The 16,945-nt window shown below is 30.3% G+C and overlaps 1 protein-coding gene across 1 annotated transcript; it reads right to left on the reverse strand.

The window, feature by feature from the left end:
• Window positions 1-11,095: 11,095 nt before the first annotated feature.
• Window positions 11,096-14,144, reverse strand: LOC135961392 (probable cytochrome P450 313a4). Its single transcript, XM_065512892.1, has 7 exons — window positions 13,994-14,144; window positions 12,875-13,075; window positions 12,630-12,818; window positions 12,416-12,485; window positions 11,830-12,112; window positions 11,339-11,768; window positions 11,096-11,265 (listed from the first exon to the last, which is right to left on the reverse strand). Exons 1-7 carry the CDS (start codon window positions 14,142-14,144, stop codon window positions 11,096-11,098), a joined length of 1,494 nt encoding a protein of 497 aa, XP_065368964.1.
• Between the last annotated feature and the right edge of the window lie 2,801 nt (window positions 14,145-16,945).

Raw genomic sequence — 16,945 nt, forward strand, 5'->3', positions numbered from 1 at the left:
CGTTCTATTTTTTTGGCTTTAGAAACATCATGTGGACCATTCCTTCTACCTGAACCAGGTTTTCTATCAACTGACAAGTTCTCCCGGTACTGTTTAATAACATTGGAAACAGTTTGACGGCAGACCTTTGTATGCTTGGCCAACTTTTTGTAAGACCAAGTTGGGTTTTGTTGAAAATATTTAATAATTTCAGTACGCACTTTTTTCTGGTCACTCATTTTAATCAGATTAACAAAAAAATTAATATAATTGACATTACACATAATAACTGACATGTTTTTCAAAGGTAACTTGATCAAAAAAAAATTCAAATAATACTTGGGTTAAAAAATGTAATGAAAAACGTGTGTTAAGAATTTTTCGATCTCACTCCTTAGAAGCAATTGCGAATAATAATAAATCCATTTTTAACAAATCTGAACACGAAATCAAAGTGACTGATCTTATTAAGTTAACGTTTGTTTCATTTATATTGAAATTGATATTAACGTTTGAGAAGGATCCCTAAGTAAAATAATAATTTTTAACTTTTTTTCCGACACATTTACTTAAAATTGATATCCCTTAAAATTTCTCAAAATATTATTGTCTAAGACCATTTGTCCTAATAGCTTGAAATTTTATAATATCGGAGTGAGACAGATCAAATAAAAATAGTGATTTGGAACCCATTAGGAATATGTAACCAAAATCAGATATCGTTCAAATTAGCAACTTATGGTTTGGTTTATACATCGAATTTTTTCAATAATTTTAAATTGATTTCGTAACACATTTTAAAGTATTCAAATAAACGCTGAAAATTAAATTGTTTTTCTTTTGTCTATTAGGTTTCATTCCCTAATATAATTATGTACAACTTATTTTAACTAGTTTTTACATCTCGAGTAATGTTTTTAGTTATATTTTAATAAGATTATAAAAAAAAGGTCACAAATACTTATCACTAATTATTACTATAGGTTAGTACTAAGGTACTTAGTTAAATTGTTTAAATTATTACACACTTTAAGAAACGTATTAAAAATTAATTAAATTATAATTACACTTTACTCATATTAAAAATAAATGTGTTAATTTGATATATTTTAAGAGTATCAGTAAGAATTCTTATAAACAATGTTAACAAGTTGAAAATATGAAATATGAAAATAGAAGAATAGATTAACTGGTTGTTATTTGATTCCCAGCAATTAATCAAGTGGGTGATTTTAAACGTATGTGCTCTTTGTAGTACAGAGAGAAGTCAATTGCTTACTTTTTACATCCCATTTAATCTAGAGTGAAGATAATAGACACTCAAGTGTATCTAAGAAATCTAGAGTTTATTTTGTACTGCACATTAGAAAGTAGTTACTTTACCCATCTGGAGTAATATATTAGAGAGATGACGGAGCAATGTTTGTTTACAAGCAAGCAATCGATTATTGGACTGTCTGTGATATGTTTTTTCAACTGACAACAAGTAAGAAAGTATGATCGGTCAAGCCCGACCATATAATACCCTACACTAAGTAAAAGAGCAAACACATTTTTCTTTTAAAATTTCAATAATTTATATATTTGAGTGATTTTCGGAAGTGGGCCTTATATGGGGGCTATGACCAATTATGGACCGATCACCATGAAACTAGATCGTGTGGTTTATGTCTACATTAAAGTTAACTATGTTGAATTTTGTGTGTATACCAACATTTTTAAGCGATTTATGCACGTTAAAGTGATTTTCGGAAGCGGGCATATATGGGAGCTATGACTAATTATGGACGGATCGTAACAAAATTTGGTGACATGAATTTTGTGTATATAAAACTTATTTGGAGCGGAATTTGTGGAGATACATATGGGGCATTTCATGTCAAGTGAACCAACTTTTGAAATCGATGTCTTCCGATCGGGATGAAATTTGCACCAAGGTTAGCTCTATTGGATAGTAACTCAGACACAATTTTTCAAAAACATCGGTCGAGAACTCTCTGAGTTATAGGGGGTAAAATTTTGACAATTTGGTCAAACAGGGGTTTTTTCTTATCCATGTAACTTATTACCTATTGTTCTTAGCAAAATGTGTCCCAAATAGTATAGATAGCTATTTCTTCGATCTTTCGAAAAAAAATATTTAAAAAAAAAAATAAAAAATTTTTAATATTTTTTTTCCGAAATCAAAAACTTTTTTGACTTTTTTTTAAAATGCGTCCTTTTTTTTTTTTTTTTTTTTCTTAAAATAAAGTTTAGATATTTTCCTTGAACACCTACTTGGTCGCTTAGTGGGATGCGAGTGGGATATCTATCAAAATAAATATTTTGTAACTCAAAACATAAAATTTTTGACTTTTTTTGCAAAATCAAAAACTTTGTTGACTTTTTTTTTTCAAAATGGACCCTTTTTTAATCTTTTTTTTTAGGTCAAACAAAAGCTTAGATATTATCCTTGAAGACCCTTTTGGTCGCTTAGTGGGATGCGAGTGGGATATCTATCAAAATAAATATTTTTTAACTCAAGACTTACAATTTTTGACTTTTTTTTTGCAAATACGATTTTTTTTCCAAATGGGCCCTTTTTTTAAAATTTTTTTTGTAGTCAAAAGAAAGCTTAGGTCCATTCCTTTAAGATATTTTTAGTCCCTTAGTGGGATGCGAGTGGGATATCTATCAAAATAAATATTTTGTAACGCAAGACATACAATTTTTTAATTTTTTTTTGCAAAATCAAAATTTTTTTCCAATATGGGCCCTTTTTTAATTTTTTTTTTGCTCAAAAGAAAGCCTAGGTCCATTCCTTTAAGATATTTTTAGTCCCTTAGTGGGATGCGAGTGGGATATCTATCAAAATAAATATTTTGATAGTTTTTGATTTTGCCAAAAAATCAAAAATTGTATATCTTGAGTTACAAAATATTTATTTTGATAGATATCCCACTCGTATCCCACTAAGGGACCTAAAATATCTTAAAGGAATGAACCTAAGCTTTCTTTTGACTAAAAAAAAATTTTTAAAAAAGGGCACATTTTGAAAAAAAAATTCGAATTTGCAAAAAAAAAGTCAATAATTGAATGTCTTGAGTTACAACATTTTTATTTTAATAGATATCCTACTCACATCTTCCTAAGTGACAAAATAGGTCTTAAAGGAAAAGACCTAAGCTTTCTTTTGAGCAAAAAAAAATTTTTAAAAAAAAGTCCCATATTGGAAAAAAAATTTCGATTTTGCAAAAAAAAATTAAAAAATTGTTACAAAATATTTATTTTGATAGATATCCCACTCGCATCCCACTAAGGGACTAAAAATATCTTAAAGGAATGGACCTAGGCTTTCTTTTGAGCAAAAAAAAAATTAAAAAAGGGCCCATATTGGAAAAAAATTTTGATTTTGCAAAAAAAAATTAAAAAATTGTATGTCTTGCGTTACAAAATATTTATTTTGATAGATATCCCACTCGCATCCCACTAAGGGACTAAAAATATCTTAAAGGAATGGACCTAAGCTTTCTTTTGACTACAAAAAAAATTTTAAAAAAAGGGCCCATTTGGAAAAAAAATCGTATTTGCAAAAAAAAAGTCAAAAATTGTAAGTCTTGAGTTAAAAAATATTTATTTTGATAGATATCCCACTCGCATCCCACTAAGCGACCAAAAGGGTCTTCAAGGATAATATCTAAGCTTTTGTTTGACCTAAAAAAAAAGATTAAAAAAGTGTCCATTTTGAAAAAAAAAAGTCAACAAAGTTTTTGATTTTGCAAAAAAAGTCAAAAATTTTATGTTTTGAGTTACAAAATATTTATTTTGATAGATATCCCACTCGCATCCCACTAAGCGACCAAGTAGGTGTTCAAGGAAAATATCTAAACTTTATTTTAAGAAAAAAAAAAAAAAAAAAAAGGACGCATTTTAAAAAAAAGTCAAAAAAGTTTTTGATTTCGGAAAAAAAATATTAAAAATTTTTTATTTTTTTTTTTAAATATTTTTTTTCGAAAGATCGAAGAAATAGCTATCTATACTATTTGGGACACATTTTGCTAAGAACAATAGGTAATAAGTTACATGGATAAGAAAAAACCCCTGTTTGACCAAATTGTCAAAATTTTACCCCCTATAACTCAGAGAGTTCTCGACCGATGTTGTTGAAAAATTGTGTCTGAGTTACCATCCAATAGAGCTAACCTTGGTGCAAATTTCATCCCGATCGGAAGACATCGATTTCAAAAGTTGGTTCACTTGACATGAAATGCCCCATATATAAATTAAACATTTATGACCGATAAAGTCCAATTTCGGGATTACATTTGTATGGGGGCTAGGTGAAATAATATACCGATTTCAGGCAGTTTCAATAGACTTGGTCCCTGAGCCGAAAAAATACTATGTCCCAAATTTCATCGAAATATCTTCAAAATTGCGACCTGTACTCTACGCACAAGGTTTACATGGACAGCCAGCCGACGGACGGACATCGTTTAATCGACTCAGAAAGTGATTCTAAATCGATCGGTATACTTTAAGGTTTATGTTAGACTAATATTTTTGGGCGTTACAAACATCTGCACAAACGCATTGTACCCTCCCCACTATGGTGGTGTAGGGTATAATTAGAGGTCAATCCGTACATGTTAAAATAACTAGTTATGTAGCCAGTTAGGTAGCTAGTAAGGTAACTGACTCTATGTAACCTTAGCGCCATGGATATTTGGCTTTGGTATCAATTCGCCTGGTGGGCCGATCTCCCACGCTTCGGGTTATCGTAATGGATCCATTTTCCATCGCAAGTAATGTTTCGGTGCAAAAATAGTTTTCTTTTATAGCGTTCAAGCATCATTTCGGACGTGCAAAATCGTCCATGCTTTTGGATGAACACTGCTGCTCGCAAACTTTTTGAAATTGCTGCTTGAGTAGCTCCCAATGATTTTGCAAGCTCTTGTTGGGTTTGACAACTATCTTCATGGTCTATCAAATCGCAAACAAAAATAACTAGTGTTTCAGTCAAATGATAGATGTCAAGTGATAGATGCAGAATTTGTGCTTGGTAATTGTCTTGAAACTCTGCAGTGGATTGTCGAGGCAGCTCCAGCCATAAAAGTTGGTGAGTGAATTTTATATGTATTTAATTATCTTATTTTGTTTTGCAAACATTTTGATTAGATCCAGATAAACGTTTTTATAAAACAAAGAAATTAACAACAACAAAAAATTTAAATATTAATTGAAAACGAATATTTTATTATCGGTGTAAATCTAGGTACTGATGTAATATTAAACAAAATTAACACGATCATAAAATTCATATTTTAGCAACCTTCTTAATTGCACATTTATGATCTATTAATATGTAATGATCATTAAGTGATGCGTTTATCAAATTTGTTTCTGTTACTTCATTACAATATAGACTAAATATAATATGAGGAGCCGCAGAACAAAAGGTACTTTTTTGAAAATTTAAAAATTTTGCGAAATTTATTTTTTCTAGAAGATTTCAACCCAAATATTATGAAAATACCAAACAAATCAATGTGTAAAAAAATTCGAAAAAGTACCTTTTGTTCTGCGGCTCCTCATACATATAATTCACAAGGTGTACACCACACCAATTATATTATTATTATTATATTGTAGTATCTGACCGCTGCACTATAGGTTAAACGGCTACCAAAACTGTGCTAAAGTCCAATTTCTCAAATACAAATATTGCACTTTTTTTAATGCCATTTTGTAACCAATACTCCAAATTAACTAAGTCAGCTTTTTGTTTTTGTTAAATATTAAATTCCATTTGACAACACGCAGTCAAAGACATTGCATCGTAATCACTTAATAAATTTTGTTGAAAAGCCTGTATTGCTTTCAAATTTTCAATTGCGTGTTTAAATAATGTCGCAGGTTATAAACAAGAAAGTGAAAATGGAGAACAATAAACCAAGTAAGTAATGTTTTTTGTTAAAAAATGTGATAAAATTGTTTAACTTGCTTGAAATAAATCCACTTTTTTAACATAACCTTAAAAGTGCTGCGATTGTTTTCAAAATGTAACTTCGTGGAAGCTTTTAAAATTTCGGCAAAGTTCGGCAGATTAAATGAAATCAGAAATGAATATATTGAAATGTTATCAACCAATTTTCATATATAGCCATTTTTAGCCGTTTTCGAATAATACTAACTTTTTATACCCTCCACCACCATAAGTGGTGAATGAGGGTATATATAAGTTTGTCATTCCGTGTGTAACATTGAGAAATATTCATCTGAGACCCAACAAAGTATAGTATATATTATTGATCCTTATGAAATTCTAAGTCGATTGAGCCATGTCCGTCTGTCTGTCCGTCTCTGTAAAACACGCTCACGTCCAAAATACGCAAACAAACTTAGTAGAGTTGCAAGAAAAATGTTTATTATTGTCCTAAGCAGTTTGGTATTGAAAATCAGCGAAATCGGTGTAGTGGAACCAAAGTTATGAATTAAAATGTGGGACAACCTCAAAAAAAAATTGATAATTTTCACATATTTTTGGTAATTTTTGTAAACATATTGCAGCTAATATCATAAAATTTTGCACTCGTTACTTTTATGATAAAAGGAGTAACTCTGGTGAAAATTATAAGAATCGGTCCATGATTTCCCATAGCCCCCATACAAATTTCTTCCCGAAATATGGTTCTATGATCTATAAATGCCTGCAGAATAGGAATATCCATAGAAAATTCAGGAAAAATAAGTTTCGTGGTAAAACAAATTATATTACAAAATTTTTCGTGGATCGGCCCATATTTGACCATAGCCACCATATAAAGTACACTTCCGAAAATCTCTCAAATAAGCATAAATGTTTTATAAATGTCGCTATCAGGTTGAAATTCGACATAAATAATCCCCATATATACCAAAATCGCTGTTCCTAATTCTATGAAGATCGGCCGATAATTGGTTATAGCTCCCATATAAGGACAACTTCCTAAATACACTATAACCTACATAAATATCTAAAAAATATCAATATCAAAACAAAATTTCACACAGATCCGTAATTTAGATTTAGAAATCATACTACTGGATTTTGTGAATATCGGTCCATATTTGACCATAGCTCCCATATAAGGTCCACTTCCAAACAAATAAATCTCTTATAAATACCTTTATCATTCTAAAATTCAACAGAAATAATACTCATATACATAGATATCACTGTACCAAATTTTATGCAGATTGGCCGAAAATTGGTCATAGCTCCCCTATAAGGCCCATTTCCGAAAAAGATATTAATCTTAAAAAATATTTAAAACATATCGATATCAAAATGAAATTACGCACAGATCAATAATTTGTATCTAGTAAGCATACTTCTGGATTTTGTGAATATTTAGCCATAGCTCCCATATAAGATCCACTCCCGAAAATCACTAAAATCCTCATAAATTTCTTACAAATATAGTTAACGGGTTGAAATTCGAAACAAAATTATTCAATATATACAAAAATCGATGTAAAAAATTTTATGATGATAGGTCATTGCCTCGATATAAGAACCAATTCAGGAAAACACATTAACCTGCACAAATATCCAAAAAAGATCTATACTGAACCAAAATTTCTTTCTAACAATTGTTATATTATTTCAGTTGTTATACCATCATATTTAGGTGTAGGGTATTTAAGATTCGGCACGGCCGAATATAGTACTCTTACTTGTTTATGTTTATGTTATTGTTTGAAATTTGGCTTAACGAAAATTCAAAAAAAAGAAAAATTTTATGCCGTTTTCAAACATGTAGTGGTCAAAATTGAATGAAGTAAACATATTTTCAGATGAAGTGGAGAAGCATATAACGAAAACAATAAATTTGTTATACCCTACACCACCATAGTGGTGAGTGATCACATATCGAGCTCTTATCTTGATTAAACGCTTATTGGCCAAGTTATTATCGATTTAAGCGTAGTGCACGTGGACAATTTTTATTTATGTAAAAACTTTTGGGGACTATGTATTGCGAACATTAAAAAAAATTAGTTAAATAGGTCCAGGATCCTGCGATTTTAGATATATCGAAAAAAAATTGGCGTGGTCAATTTTTCTTTCAGTAGAAATTTAAATTGGATTACTAAGATCATAATAACAATCATAAAAATTAGCCAAATCGGTGTAGCCGTTTTCCGAAAAATAGAAAAAAGTGGACGTAAAAGTGGGCGTGGCAATTTTTCATTCCGTAAAAACCTAAGTTGGGCTATGACCAACATTTTAAAAAAAAATTGTCTAAATCGGTCCGGCCGTTCTCTACTGATGCAATTACCAACGAACGACATTTGATTTTAATTTATGTAGAAGATTTTTTTAAATGCCCTACTTTTGATGCTATTTTTTGATAAAAATATTGTTTTTACTCATGATACAACAACATAAGGTACACTCAGTAAAAAATAAATTCTCAATTATACATTTCTTATAACGTCAAACAAAAGAAAATATGAAAAAAATCAAAATCAAAATCAAAGTTTGACGTTATTAAATACTTTGAATTTAATATTGTTTTTATGTTTACGAAATAAAAAGTGAAGAGATTATTTTCAAATGCGGCTTATTCTTTATTGATATCAATTTGATACATTGGGACTAACTCAATTGAAAATTATTGCGACTAACGGAGGGTTAATTTCGTAAGCTATGACCAATTATCAGATTAATCTAGGTACTCTGTTCAAAATTTCGTGCGAAATGCTGTCAAACTACATATAAAATATTTGGAATGAAATATATGCGAAATAATTTCGCAAAAGCAGTACTCTGTTTTAATTGTGGAAAACATATGAAATATATCTGGCAACCTTATTTTTCCACACGAAATAACATACGCAGCCAGTGTTGCCAATTCATGGTGAACAAAAAGGGCTAAATACTTAGAAAAAAAAGGCTAAAAAAGGGCTAAAAAAGTGGCTAAAAAGGGCTAACATTTTTAATTAAAAAAATACATACATTTGACACAAAAAACACTTAGAATGTTACATTTGGCTATGCAGAATATACAAACAAAAATGTATGAATATAACACACGTTCAAATGCAATAAAATAAGAATATTTATTCCTGTATGTTGATCCTTAACTTTAAAATAACGTAATATGTGGCCACACGTATATCATATGCCGATGTTTTTAAAGCCTCGTATTTATCACCTGGCCTGCAAAATACTCATAAGAACATTTTTTTATATGAAAGTCAAATTATGTATAAAGTAATCCTTTGTGATAACTTCGATGGAGAATATTTTGATAAGTGAATATATGGCAAATATGCCTCTCATGTAATGCAGAAAAATTATACACGTCGCCGGACAGAATTGATTTTCATTGGCAAAAACATAAATTTGTTAAAGTACTATATTTACGTCAATACATGGAAATTCCAATAATTTGTACGTGCTTAAATTGTTAACTGGTTCAACATTTTTCATTAATTTTTGTCATAATATCCCTACCAATTTTTTTGAACTGATTTTACTAATTTTCAACAGCAAAAATTTCAGATCATTAGAGTAAATATATAATTTTCATTAGAGTAAATATATATGGCTAAATGAAAATAAAAAAGGCTAAAAAAATGGCTAAAGGCTAAATTAATTTTTTTGTGGCTAAACAAGATTGAAAAGGGCTAAATTTAGCCCAAAAAGGGCTAAATTGACAACACTGTACGCAGCACCAAGGTATATTAATTATAAGGTAGTGTTATCAGACCAGCTGATCGTTTTTTGCTACTATGTTCATTTTCCGACGTGGTGCATTATAAATGTCAAACTTTGTTTACATTTTGTAAATGTCAAACTTTGTTTTGCTGTTAAATTCGTTTATGTTTTAAAACCAATAATAATACTACACGAAATTAGTTTTATTTTTAAAAACATCAAATTAAATTACAAACAGATTCAAATTTATAAACATTTTTTGTTTAACAAAAATTCGCTTTGATTTATTTGTGAGCTGTTTTTGACATTTTTCCCTGCCAGCCAATTCGCCTTCAAATGCAGGCACAATGTCAAACTACATATAAAAAAAAATATCATCAATTCGCTCGGTATTCTGAATTCGCCGATGACACCACCTTATAATTAATATACCTTGCGCAGCACTTCTTTCGCTCGAACAGTTAGCTGTCAAACAGCATGTAAAATTTTTCGCATAAAAAACCATAATTTTTTGTAAATACGAACAGAGTACTAGGCTTTAGGTTGTGTGTTTTATTTCAGTCTGGTAATTTTTTAAGTACATAAAGATGCATTTTAAATTTTGTTTGTAGATATAATATATTAGTTTAGAAGATGGTCAAGAAATTGATTCGTTTTTACATCTTACACCTTTGAATTTCCAAAAATCCCTTCAGACATTTACATAGGAAGAGGGGAATCTATAAGTACTTCCAATTAAGATATTTTTTTTGTATGAGAACTGTCAGTATATCGTCACGATAAAGAAAAACAACCACATGTTGAGAAAACGGGGTTAAATCTGGTTATTAATGTTCCATCAACATTAAACTGTTTCATTGTGTATATTCTTGTTGTAGGGCATTATATTGTAAGTTTTGACCGACTTTACTTTCTTACTTTTTATTATATGTATGTATATACCCTACACCACCATAGTAGTATGGTTTAAATAAATACATTTTTGCGAATATTAATGGTTTCTTGATTTTAATTAAGAATAAAATAAATAAATCAAGCATTCAGCCAATATCGATCTAGCAAGACTATAACTAACCTTCACAGCTAAATTTTAAATATGTACAACATTATATGTGGTTAAATTGTGGTATATCACAATATAACTACATATTTGGTCAATTCAAAAGGTCTCCTATCATGTCATAACTTCCTAATATTTCACGAATCGTGCTCGGCTTAACCGACTTTTAGTCGTTCGGCGCAGGTCTCTGCTACATAGCATACAGAGTAGTATTATTTTAGGAAATTTTTAGCTTGAAAGGCAATAACAACATTTTTAAACCATTGTGAAATATTAAGACATTATGACAATATGACATGATAGGAGACCTTGTGAATTGCTCAAATATATTTCTTTTATTTTCCGCAAATTTTATTACATTCAATGATTTATACTCCAGCTTTTCGTTGTTCCATATGAACTTGCGGATCTTCCACTAATTTTAATGAAATGTGATTCTCAAATTTTAAATCTTTGTATTTAAAATCTGTCGAAAATTTGTAAGTTTTTATTAATTTAGCCAAAGAAATTTTAACAAATATTAATGCATATCTCCAACCTATATTGTAAAAAAATATAAAATTTCAAAATCAAAATAAGCATGAATTATAAGCTATTCGACAAATTCTTACCAATGCAAAACCGTTGACCTTTCGTAAATGGTATAAATGAGAATGGATGACGTGCGTTGACATTTGAAGGCAAAAAGTTATCAGGATTAAAATCGTCTGCCTTGGTACCCCAAATATCTTTGCGGCGATGCAAGCTAAATAAATCAATGCTAATAATTTGACCAACCGGTAATGTTAAACCATTGCTAAGAGTAAGATCCTCATTTGAAACTTTACGAAAAACCATGGGCACTACGGGACAAACTCGCAATGTCTCATTTAACACCATTTCTAAATACATCAATTGATCCACCTGTTCTAATGTGATGTCGGTGTTATCATCATCGGGTAGTATGTTTATTACTTCCTCATAGGCATATTGCTGATACTCTGGATGCATGGCCAGCATTGTGACTACCAAAAACAATGTGGAGGATGTGGTTTCAAAAGACTTGAGAAAAAATTATTTTAGAGATTTTCACTTTTTTATGAAAATTATTGTTCAAACTTACCGCCGCAAATAAATGCAACATATGCGGTAATATTTCAGACCCAGCTAGACTGTTCTGGTGAACACCATTTAAAGCATACTCCAGCGCACTATTAACTTCGGGCAAATGGCTGGGATCTGTTGTACGATTTTTTTCCAAAATATCCACAGATTCATTGATCAATCTTTTAAATATATTCAAACCTTGCATTTTAGTTTTATATACACTGATCTCGGCCAGCTTACGTATCCAACTAATGCTCATAATTGTATTAAAACAATTTTCAGCTAAAATCTCCATAACTCTAAAAATAAGTAAAATTATAGGGTTAGGTCACGATATTGCGAACGGCAGACATGATTTGCTTTAACCTTTAACTTATGACGTAGTTAGCTAAAAATTTTACTTCAAAAAAACATAAAATTTACCACCACATCATAAGGTAAATGTTAAATTGTTATAGTATATTCCTGTATGCCTTTTTTAATGAGCAATTCCACGGTTTGTATAAATTATTGTGACTAAAATGGGAGTAGTAGTTACGGTGGCCGTGGGAGTTGACAAATTGTGATGAAATATTACAAAATTTATTTATGATTCTACTTACCCTTGAGCATTTTTTGACATAACAATCGAGTCCATATCTGTCTGATCTAAGTCTCTTTTTAGTACTGTTTCTAAAGAATAAAATTAGTGTTTTGAATTCCATACGATTTATTGCACTATATTTATGCTTAAAAAAACCAACACCATTTGTTGAAGACATCATTAAAATTTCGTCATAAAAATTTTGAATATTTTTCCCAAACATAACTACTTACTTGTCGCCATATTTATAGTTAATGATCGAAATATCAAAAACGTATCAACATCCTCTGCCTTTTCAAGACTTTTCTGTATTTGTTGAATTAAACTGTTGATCTCTTTATTAAATAACGGCACAAATGAGCTCAAATTCTTATGTGAAAAAGCTTTATTCAGTATTTTACGATGATGATGCCAATGTGGTTCTGTCAAATATAATTGATTAATAAATCTTCGTAGATATTTTGTTTCAACAACATACCATTTTCATTTATTAAACCATCACCGACTGTTACAAAAAATCCCTTATATATTAATGGTGGTTTATCTATACAATTTTTGGATGTTAAAATGTCCTTTAATATCTGTGGATCAGAAGAGAGGAAGAAAGGGAACGGTCCCACCCAAAATACACTGTTTGGTCCATATTTGTTGCCATATTCATACATGTGTGAAAGAATATCTGAAAAAAAAATTGGTGATTGTCGTTTTCACTACTGCTAAATGATAATAAATGAGTTGTGTATTCTGTATTCTTAAAGATAGAGGTGTCGTTTTAGCGATGTCCGTCTGAAGGTTAAAATAGATTTATGATACGAATATAATAGTTACAGTCACAAGAAGTGTGGTATGGAACATCTGCAAATTTGTCAGAGCACATTCAAAATTTTACCTCTAATAAAGACTATAATTGTAAGACAAACATTCACTACAGAGTGAAAACAGATTTGTGATAGCAAACTTTTGTTCCCTTTTCCAACTGTAAAATTCGATCACTAAGGTAGAATCATTCGATTTGCAATAAATTCGGTTGCTATCACGAATCTGTTTTCCTGTGTAGGTGTGACAATTTCGTAATATTTTTGGCTATATGTATCTCGGATTTTCAATGATGCAGAACGCGAAGTTATGATTGTCATTTATCTTTATATTCTCCTATTTCGCAGATTAGCACTTTTTGATATGTTTACAAGGTCCATACTTAAAATCGAAGACACAGTATTATTTTTTGAAGGCTTATCTTTGTAATATAAACCTCGACACTGAACTTTCACTATAACGATTCATAATAAACCTTTTTAGGGTCGCAAATAAATATTGTGGAGATTAAATAAAGCTTTGGCAGATCTCACCTTGCAGTCTTAAGTTAAATAAGTTAAATCGATTTTTTTCTTTTTTTAACTCTATTCTTTTATGTCTTTTACACAGTCCATATAATCTTTATTCATGTTATCGTATTTCTTTAAGTATTTTCCATTTTGGATGATTGACACTGGATGTATATGTATTTCGGTACACAGCTACATATTATTCATATAGTATTTTTTATAATTTTCACATCAATTTTTTAAATTATATCCCTTTAAGTTTCCTTCGTTACCTTCTTTCGTAAGTAGTTTACCCCAGCCCAAGAATGTATGCAATCTATTCGATGGTACTTTATAGGCCAGTCTCACAAATGCTCTGCTATTCCAACGATTTATGATCCACGCGAATACAATAGAGGCAATTGCGAATAAGATTAAATCCATTTTTAACAGATCTGAACACTAAATCAAAGTGACGAATCTTATTAAGATAACGTTGAATTTATATGAAACAAATATTGTCGTTTGAGAAGGTTCCCTAAGTAAAACAATAATTTTCTTTTACATATTTTTAAATTTATTCAGCCACATTTACTTTGAACTTCAAGCAGCTTACTTGGGCTGATCCCTTAGAATCACTTTCTGAGTCGATTAAACGATATCCGTCCGTCCGTCCGTCTGGTTGGCTGTCCATGTAAACCTTGTGCGCAGAGTACAGGTCGCAATTTTGAAGATATTTCGATCAAATTTGGTACATAATATTTTTTCGGCCCAAGGACCAAGCTTATTGAAACTGGCTGAAATAGGTCCAATATTTCACCTAGCCCCCATACAAATGTCCTTCCGAAATTGGACTTTATCGGTCATAAATGTTTAATTTATAAATGTATCTCCACAAATTGCGCTCCAAATAAGTTTTATATATACAAAATTCATGTCACCAAATTTTGTTACGATCGATCCATAATTAGTCATAGCTCCCATATAGACACGCTTCCGAAAATCACTTTAATGTGCATAAATCGCTTAAAAATGTTGGTATACAAACAAAATTCAACATAGTTAACTTTAATATAGACATAAATCACACGACCTAACTTCATGATGATCGTTCCATAATTGGTCATAGATCCCATATAAGGCCCACTTCCGAAAATCACTCAAAAATATAAATTATTGAAATTTTAAAAGAAAAATGTTTTTGCTCTTTTACTTAGTGTAGGGTATTATATGGTCGGGCTTGACCGATCATACTTTCTTACTTGTTTTTTACAAACTTATATTGACGTACCTAAACGGAGTCATTCCTAGGAAGTTTATATGTCCTAGAAAGTTGTTTATTGAGATCTTAGGTACATTTTTGTAGTTGATTGTTTTGTTGAATTTTGAACGGTTTGCTACATATGGATCTGAACAGGGGAAAAAAGGTAAAAAAAAATCGAATATTTTAACAGTTTTTGCGAGTTTGATCTTGAAGATAAAGTGTTTTGATTTTATATGTTTTTATTCTTTACGACAAGGGCTACAACTTTGCCTAAGAGAGTAAATCAAAATTCCAAACCGTTTGCAATATATGAGCCTGAGAAAATGATCACTTTTTTGCAAAAATGACACCGAGTTCCCAAATCTTTGGGGGTCTATAAAAAAAGGAGCATGACTTTGGATTTTTTTGGGTATTTTATCTTTTATCACGTTGTGGTGTCCGTATATGGTTATATTTCCATGACTCAAAAATTCTCAATAGTGATTTGGAAACACTTCAAGATATTATAAAACATTTCACTTTTTTTCAAATACACCCAGAAAATTAAATTGATTTTCTTTGTGGATTAGCTATCATTCCCTAGTATAATTAAATTAAAGTTTTTAACTAATATTTTAATACAATTACACCAATTAGTACAAATTTAAGTACTTTTCTTAGGTCGTTAGTTAAATTGTTTAAACAATTATACAGTTGAAAAATCTATTAAATTTATTACGCTTCTTAAAAATAAAAGTGTTAATTTCATTTATTTTAACTCTTTGTGGTTGAGTGGTCACTTTACTAAATACATTTTCTAGAGACTTTAAAACATAGTTTATTGTCATCTATTGCCATTTTGCTAAACAATTATATTTATTGAAGTCATCGTTTAAGATTTTTTGCAAAACTTTGTCGACAGGGTGCTCTGGTTAGATAAATATATTAATTGGAAAATATTGTAAAAATCTATTTTTTAAGAGACTTTCACTCATTCAATAAAAAACAAGTAAGAAAGTATGGTCGGTCAAGCCCGACCATATAATACCCTACACCAAGTAAATGAGTAAAAATATTTTTCTTTTAAAATATAAATAATTTATATTCGTGAGTGATTTTCAGAAGTGGGCCTTATATGGGAGCTATGACCAATTATGGACCGATCACCATAAAATTAGGTCGTGTGATTTATGTCTATATGAAAGTTATTTATGTTGAATTTTGTGTATATACCAAAATTTGTAAGTGATTTAAGCACGTTAAAGTGATTTTCGGAAGCGGGTCTATATGGGAGCTATGACTAATTATGGACCGATCGTAACAAAATTTGGTGACATGAATTTTGTATATATAAAACTTATTTGGAGCGAAATTTGTGTAGATACATAGATAAATAAAACATTTATGACCGATAAAGTCCAATTTCGAGGGGACATTTGTATGGGCGCTAGGTGAAATAATGGACCGATTTCAGCCAGTTTCAATAGGCTTGGTCTCAGCCAGTTTCAATGGGCTTGGTACCAAATTTGATAGAAATATCTTCAAAATTGCGACCTGTACTCTGCGCACAAGGTTTACATGGACAGCCAGCCAGCCACACGCAGAGAAAAAATATAATTGGGCATGGTTACTGTAACCATTTATATAGTGTTACAAGTTTTTTAACTATATTATAGTCACAGTAACCATTTACATGATTGTGGTAACCATAATATGGTTAACTTACGATTCACATGATTGTCTCAACCATATATATGGTTACAGTAAACATATATATTTTTGTGGCAACCATATTTATGATGAATAATTTTATCATAATATGTTGTTCTCAGATTATGATAAGCCTTAAGCCTAGAGCACCATAATATGATAAGTCCTTCATCATATAAATGGTTGTCACAAACATATATATGTTTACTGTAACCATATATATGGTTGAGACAATCATGTGAATCGTAAGTTAACCATATTATGGTTACCACAATCATGTAAATGGTTACTG

The sequence above is a fragment of the Calliphora vicina genome, chromosome 5 (assembly GCF_958450345.1).
Source record: "Calliphora vicina chromosome 5, idCalVici1.1, whole genome shotgun sequence".
Lineage (NCBI taxonomy): Eukaryota > Metazoa > Arthropoda > Insecta > Diptera > Calliphoridae > Calliphora > Calliphora vicina.